This window comes from Uloborus diversus, chromosome 2 (genome assembly GCF_026930045.1).
Source record: "Uloborus diversus isolate 005 chromosome 2, Udiv.v.3.1, whole genome shotgun sequence".
NCBI lineage: Eukaryota > Metazoa > Arthropoda > Arachnida > Araneae > Uloboridae > Uloborus > Uloborus diversus.
In genome coordinates this window covers 4,524,422-4,532,881 of record NC_072732.1, presented here as the reverse complement: position 1 = coordinate 4,532,881, position 8,460 = coordinate 4,524,422, and the positions used below count along the sequence as shown (strand labels likewise).

At 30.3% G+C, this 8,460-nt stretch overlaps 1 protein-coding gene across 1 annotated transcript in view; it reads left to right on the top strand.

The window, feature by feature from the left end:
* The first annotated feature begins 600 nt into the window (after positions 1 to 600).
* Positions 601 to 8,460, top strand: part of LOC129217764 (uncharacterized) — a 92,135-nt gene continuing 84,275 nt past the window's right edge. Inside the window, exon 1 of the mRNA XM_054852108.1 lies at positions 601 to 1,212. Coding sequence (XP_054708083.1) covers positions 601 to 1,212 — 612 coding nt within the window. The remainder of the gene's footprint in view (positions 1,213 to 8,460) is intronic.

The following is an 8,460-nucleotide window of genomic DNA, read 5'->3' as shown; positions in this document are numbered from 1 at the left end:
TAGCCCCCCCACCCCAGAAATGTGTTAATGGCTAATATAACGCTCCACTCCACTCGAAATAAAAAATGGCTATGAAATTGTCGAAAACTGAAAAAATTGGAGGGCGCCATTTCAAAATAGTGAGACGTGTAGAGGGAAAACAATGGTTATGTCTGGATTCGAGGGGTCATTTTGCATAAGAATCAGCAAGAATTATTTCAGAAGCATTTTGAAGGTACTTTTTTGCAGCACCATATTATTTATCGCATTAACATTTTGGGTTAGAGTGGCTTCAAAAAATCGTTTGCATATATACACACATTATTTTTAAGCATAACAAAAATATGTTCATAACATTTTAAAATTATTCGCGTAAATCTGTCGAAATTCAAAACAGTTCACTTCTCCAATGAAAATTGGAAATAATAAATAAGTTCTAGTTTTGTTACTTGAACACATTGTTGCTTTAAACGTTTGTTAGTATTGTTGGTAGAAACATTGAAAGACAACCTATTGTTATCTACTTTCAACAATGCGGCACTCGATCATTTCCAGACGAATTTCCGAAAGTGTAGGAGTTAAAAGTTTTATCTGCATTTAAAGTCAGAGGAAACTATAGAAATGGACGAGTTTGAGTACCAGTTCACTTTGCTTGCCAAAGAGAATGGATGGGTAATTCCTGAAGACGAATCGTCTGATTTTTCCGACGATGAAGAAGAAGTACTCGAAGAGATTAGAGCGCTTAGAAAGGAAAGAGATGGCTGCCTCAGAGAAAATAAGGAACAATGGTATGGCGAAGGGAAACACTTGTCCAATACCTCAAAATACAAACCCACGTTGGAAACTTTTCCAGGAATAATGCAATCAAGAACAACCATGAAATATAAACCCAAACTTCAAACCATTCTAGAAGACAATGAAGAAGATTTGCCTGAAGATCAACCATTGGATTTAAAACCTTGGAACGAAGATTACTCATCTTTCAAAAGAAAACGGGATGATGGAGTCTATGAAGGGCGTGAACAGATGCCATCCCGAAAACGAAAACTTGAAAACGGAGCCGAGGAATACTTCGACGAACCAGATTGGGCTCATGAAATTTTGTTTCCAATGACTGATAGTAAAACAACTCCTGATGAAAGAAACAATATGAATGAAAATTTTTTCAATTCAATGAATCCTACGTTCTTGTCGAAAATGGGAAACATGTTTATAGAAGAATATCCAGAAAAAGTATTTCAAAACGACTTACAAGATCCTGCCACATCCAAATACTCATCCAATGAAAACGTGTCATCCACAGTGATAAAAGACGCTGACGAAATTTTTGAACCTGAGATCAGTTCACAAATACAAACACAAGAATCTATTTCTCAACAAAAAGAAGAGAAAAAACCTAAATCCACAAAAATCAGGAGAATTTTGCGTGGTGTGTCACGTTTATTAAAATGTTTATGTTGTATCAAATGTACTGTTTCTAAAAAGCATTAATTCTGAAGTTTTAAAGTTGACTGATTTCGAAAAACAGTTTGCTTCTAACGTGCACATGTACAGCTTGTTCTTCACAACCATAGTAAACTAATTTCAAAGAACAGATGTGTTTAGTCCAACATGTACAGTTCGTTTTTCGTGAATAGTTGACTGAGCTCGAAGCACAGTGCGATTTGAATGTGAATATGTACAGTTTGCTTTTTAAGTGCATAGTTGGCTAATTTCGAAGAACGGTTCGATATTAAAATGAACATGTACAGTTTGCTTTTTAAGTGATAGCTGACTGATGTCGAAGAAGAGTTCGATATTTAAGTGAACATGTGCAGTTTGCTTTGTACGTGCATATTTGTCTGAATTAGTTATTTTGAAGAACACTTTGATATTTACGTGTATGACTGATTTTGAAGGAAAAAAATAAGTTCATATAAACTTCATAGTTAACGAATTTTTTCGTGGGTTTGTTTTGAATTTAATAATTGTTGTATACAAACTAAATTCTGACTCTTTAACTGATTGGAAAATAAAGTTCAATGTTTCATTTTTTGTATCTTATTTACTATTCTTATTCCATATGACTATAAAATAATGGTATTCTACTTATAGCTTTTCTTGATACGTCAATGGAAGACTAGAAACTAGGTCTCTTAGAACCTAGGCCCTGATTTCAAAGTTTTAAAGGGGAGTGAGGGAGGCAAAGGGTATAAGCAAAGGGTACTTCATGCATTTTATAGGAGAAATCACCAATATGCATGATTACATACTGTTTTTAAAGTGCAGGGGGCAATTTACCCTTTCACTCCCCTCCCGATGACGCAAATGACGGGCCAGTTAGAACCAGTTTATAAGTAATAGGTTGTATCAAAGAGCTTAACATTTAAAAATATATTAGATTTATTTCAAAGCGGATTTCGCCCGAAGGTGTAGAAATGACCATAAGGGGGCAGTTATTAAAGTTAATGAAATTTGGCGAAAGTGAACATCGCTTTAGTACCTTGTGATTTATAAAGTTATTTCAAAAACTAAAGTCAAAAAACATTGAAAAAAAATTAAAAGTAACCATGCATAAGAAATACTATCAAATTAGAAATAAACAACAAAATATAGAATAGATAGACAGGGTCATATTAAGAAGAAAAGCTAAGATATCTTCACCAAGGTGGAAAGCTCTCCCATATATGTGTGTTCGTATACATATACTATGTTAATTTTCCAAAAGTATTACCCCAAAGTTTTCAAATTTGAGCGCCTCTTCGACTAACCCTTTACTATGCCCAATAAGAGAAAAAAACAAGAAAATGGCTGGAATATATTTTTTTCTCTGCAACGGAACTGCGCTGGGGGAAAAAACCTTTTACAGCCTTAATTTCTTTTGCTACAATTTACAGAAATATCAAATGAAAAGACGATATTTTTCAAAAAAAAAAAAAAAAAAAACGTATATATCCGTTGAAAAAGGAATAAAGCCTTAGAACCTGACACAATATACGCAATGAAATATGCCATTTTTGATTTCGCTAAAAATTTCAGTGGTTTCTTTGAATGATTTTAGAAGGCATATTTTTTTCTTTTCTTCCAAAAAAATGCTTTGTGACCCACAGAAATTCCGAAAGTTGGTCTCCACTTAAGAGTTTTTCTCAAGTAGACATTTTTTTAAATATTCAATCATCGCTTCGCATTGAGCACCAGCAAAAGTAATCTTTGTGATTACATCATGATATTTAGTGCCTCAAATGAAGTATATCGTAAATTTTATGGTTGACCTTCAGTGGACCCTTGCAGGGGTGGCTTAACTGTGCCGAAGAAAGCGAAAATGTGTCATGTTTGATGCATCCTGGTTCCATGCACTGAGGTTCAACCATAGTTTTTGCAGGCAATTTGTGTAGTGATATATATAAATTATTAAATAGGCTCATTAAATGCATGGTTAACGCTCACTGCTGCAAAAAATAAGTTTTGTCATCTAAATATGATAAAAAGTTTACTTTTTATGGGCCTTTATCTAAGTGAACCGAGGGTCAAGGTAGAACTGCATGCCTGCATTTCAAACTAGAGTATGTGTATTTTCACAAACAAATGACAGAACTATGGGCAAATTCTTTTCAAAAGAACACAATAGGTATTTCAAAACAGTAAAATGAACTTCAATTCTGTCAACTTATCCGGGTTTAACTTTCCTCCAGGGACTTCCAGATACTATTTAAAAAACTAGTATGATCAAAAAGTACCATAAAAGAGTTATAAACTTTCAAATAGATCGATTATGCTCACTACACTGTAAAAAAAATTCGGAAACGTTTCTGAGTATTCCGTGCAGCTGTGGTTCATGAAATTTTCAAAAACGTTTCTGAGTATTTCGGAATCCTCTTTCTGTAATTTTCAGAAACGTTTCTGAGTATTTCGGAATCCTCTTTCTGTAATTTTCAGAAACGTTTCTGAGTATTTCGGAATCCTCTTTCTGTAATGTCCAGAAACGTGTCTGAGTATTTCGGAATCCTCTTTCTGTATTTTTCAAAAACGATTCCGAATATTTCGGAATCCGCTTTCTGAAATTTCCAGAAACGTTTCTGCGTATTTCGGAATCCTCTTTCTGTATTTTTCAAAAACGTTTCCGCGTATTTCGGAATTCTCTTTCCGTAATTTTCAAAACCGTTTCTGAGTATTCCGTGCAGCTGTGGTTCATGAAATTTTCGAAAAGGTTTCCGAGTATTTCGGAAACCTTTCCGTCTTTTCCAGAAAATTCTTATTAAAATTGAAAAAAAAAAAAAAAAATAATGGTTTTTCTTGAAATACATTTGGTAACGTCTTGCCCATTTCGAAAATATTTTCCAGTCCCTGGCAAATTGCGATAAGTTGTGTTTCTTGTTTATACAAATGCAAAGAATTGGAAATGGAGAATACATTAGCGTTTGAACAGATTTTTTGGATAGGATAAAACAAGGCATATCAATAAAAATTTAATTAATGATGCTGTAATAAAACTATAGTGATTATGGCCAATTTGAACGGGATATTTATCACAAATGTTCTATTTACAGGGTATTTTTAAATGAATTGAATAGAAATGAGGAAGTTTTGTATTTCGATGTTGCTATTTAAATACATCCTACAAAGGAGCATTTAACAACAAAAAAAAAAAACCCTTAATTATACTCAAAAGGAAAAAAAATCCTATTTATTATTATTTTTAATGCAAAATCTGCTTGAGTTAAGCCATGGAAGAAAAAAAAAACGCAAACCACAGATGATTCGCAACCATGACGACGAAAATTAGTCTCGTCATGGATAAATATTAAAAACGTGATAATTATTTTCGTCGTTATGGTAATCTGAAAAAAAAAATCAAAGGCACATCAAGTGAGGACAATAAAGCATTTTGTTAATTTTTCTTTTACAACAATCTATTTTTGGGTAAAAAATTTAATTTAAAACATAAAGAAGTTTACTTCTTAGAATCGAGCAGGATTTCCCTCCATTATTAATTGAAATTACTATGTTACTGAAAATTTATGATACGATAGTTGTACCATTCTTTTTCACAGAAGACGTAAATATTTTCGAGCTTTTGGAGGGTAAGAGGTACTTTCTGAAAATGAAAGATTTGTTTGTTTTACAGACTTAATCCTCACTTTTTCACAATATTTTCAAGCTTTTTTTTAAAAAATATAGCTGCACTGTTTACTGAATGAAAAGACTCACCCTTAAAGATGAGGTATCGATGTGAATTTGATTTGTTAAGGCATTCTATTCTTAATTTTTGATGCAACAATGTCAAATTCATTTATATATTAAATTTACTAAGGAAAATAAGGAATTGACACAAAAAGCATACAAAAAGACATTTTATTTTATTTTATTATGTTCTCAGTAACTTAAAGAATAAAAAGCAGTCATGAATGCACGTAAAAAAATGTGCATATATAATGAAAAATACTTTTTGAACCTTTAACAATCGATAGAACAAAAAAGGTTAAGATGAAAATAGGAACAAGGTAATTTTATCACTTCAGAATATTATTTTATCTGTTAATAACTTGCAGGGATTTAAAATTTCTGAATATTTTGAGGTGGCCGAAAGAAAGTTTTTTTTTTGGGGGGGGGGGGAGGGGGATAGAAGGTATTGGTTTTTCAAAAAAAAAAAACTTTAAAAACATAGGGTGTTAAGTATTTAAAAATGTAAGAAATTCATATTCAAGTCTATTTTTTCCTAATAGAGATATACATTCAATATTTACTGTTAAAAATATCCTTTTTGTTTCATACCTGTCAATAACTTTTTTCGTTCGTTATCCACATTAGTCCCATCATCATTCAACCATTAATTTGAATTAGGATGAAGTTATTTTTAGAATTATTTAATGGATCTTTTTGACAGTAATTTGAAAGGCTATTTTCATTTAATAAATATAGTTTTAAAAAAATTTTTGAACAATAAGTTGTACCCCTTCTTTTCAGTTTATGCATTATTAAAAATGAGTATATGCATACATTTATATTGAATAGACTATATTTAGCTTAAATCATTTCCACTAACTAATATTATTGATAAATGTTGCACACATAAAAAGTTAGTTTTAGTAAGAAAAGGAGCAAATAATACTTGATGTTAAGCTATATTAAAATCTTGCTGCTTTCTGCATTTATCAAAGTTAGTCTTCTCAAATGGGAAAAGGAACATTGAATAATTATTTAGAATGTGACATAAGTTTTTGAGCTGGAAAATTTCCAATTTTTAAGGGGATGAATAAAATCCTTCAGAAATATTTTTTTCTCCCCCAAAATTTCCATTGTTTTTTCCAACCACTCCCATCTCTATTAAAAACACAGGAAAATTACAGGTAAAAATAAATTGACAAGTTTAATATAGCTTTTGATTTTTTTAAATTATCAACAGGACTTGGACATTAAAATATGTAGGTATACTTTATACTTATGAAAAATAATAAATACTGAAAATAAAAAAAATATACTTTAGAGTAAAAAATTTGGGTGACACTTTCCTTCGAATGAATTGAAGGAAACAACTTCCATCATTTATACAAGAAATAATACTTTTACAAATGACCAATCAAGCACGGAAACTCAAAAGAAATGAATAAAAATAAAAATAATAATAATAGATATGAATAAATAAATAAAAAATCTTAGATATATATATATTTTAACAAGTGATGAATATTGAAAAGATCAAACCAAAAGCACACAAATGTGCATTGCAAAAAACTAAAAAGCCAAGTTAAAATATAAAATATGCAAGCAAAATATTAATTTTTATGAATAGCTATGAGAAAAAGGAAAATTAAAGCAGCAATTATTAGAATAAAGTTGAAAGGTTGAATCCAGAGCTCATCAGTCATGGAGGATATTCGATAAATGTGGTCAAAAGGCCAAAAATATATATTAAACTACCTACTAAATAGAGGATGTTTAAGCTCTAATATATGCATTACATTGGGCAAAAAGCACCACATGCTAAACTATGTGTGATGAAAACAAGAACTTTTAGTAATGATCATATTTAAGTGATATATGCATGCAGCAGGTACTGTCTTGAGGAAGACTAATTATAGGAACTTGTTTCTTAATTTAGTGGATGAAAAAAACCCTGCTTTTAATTTTATGTTTAAGCTTTCGTTTATTGCATATAGTTTAGCATGTGGTGCATTTGGCCCAATGTAATGCATATATTAGAGCTTAAACACTCTATTTAGTAAGTAGTTTAATATTTTTTGGTCTTTTGACCCTATTTATTAAATCCTCCATGGCTGATGAGCTCCGAATTCAACCTTTCAACTTTATTCTAATAATTGATACTTTTAATTTTCTTTTTTCTCATTGTTATTCATTGCTTGTGTATTTCATATGTATAGAAAAATATATACATTGAGAAATAATTCTTGTTTGTTACATTTGCAGCTTATTCTTTCACTTAGCTTTAAATCAGTTTCCTGTAATAGAAAATCTATGACACAATGGGACGTCCCAATTTTTTTGTTTCATTTATGCAATATCTGATACATAATCCAGTGGTATAACAGGTAAGCTGCAAATGTAACATGTTGCACTAAAGAAACTCTGCTGGGATGAATGAACTGAAGAGAATGATTAAATCAATAATACTTTTACAGATGACCACTCAAACACACACTCAAAAAAAAGTTTGACCATTTTCTACTTTACCAATCATGTTATATGTTGAGTGGCATTTTTCTACTCCAGAATTTGATATGTCTGAAGATAAAATTTAAGCAAAAAAACTTATAAAACTCGATGATGTTTCATAATTTTTTCTGCCACACATAAATACATAACATAACAAAAAAATTCAATAATTAACATAATAATCAAATTATAATGTGAGTTCAAGTAAGGTTTAATCTACTTCTGTGAAAGGTTTCATCGAAAAGTAATAAAAAGTGAGTAAGTAACGAATAGAATGAAATTATCAGGATTACCTATAATTTTGTTTTCAACTTCCTGAAAAGTTGAGAAAATTTTACACACCAACTTTTGGCAAATCACACACACACACACACACACATATATATATATATATATATATATATATATATATTAAGAAATAATTATTTTATTTGAGGCTTATACTTTCACTTTAACTAATAATTCAAGTAACTATGGAAAAAATACAAACATCTTAATAATAACAACAATCTGTAACTCTTTTAGCTCTTAGTAACACAGGATAGATAAATAAAAGTAGGTTGACATATTCAATATAAAGTTTATCCCTTTAAGATTTTCACATGATATTTTACATAAAAATGTTGTTCATATATATATATATGCATGATAGTTAAACAAATATATTATAAGTTAATATAAAGCAAAATAGGAAAAATTTGAATGGAACTTTTCTTTGAAAGAGTTGAAGGTCCCACTTCACCCTACATATACATGAAATAATACACTTGATTCCTCAAACAGATGAACTTAAATTTTTCTTCTTCATATTATTTTTTTTTAGTAGTTATT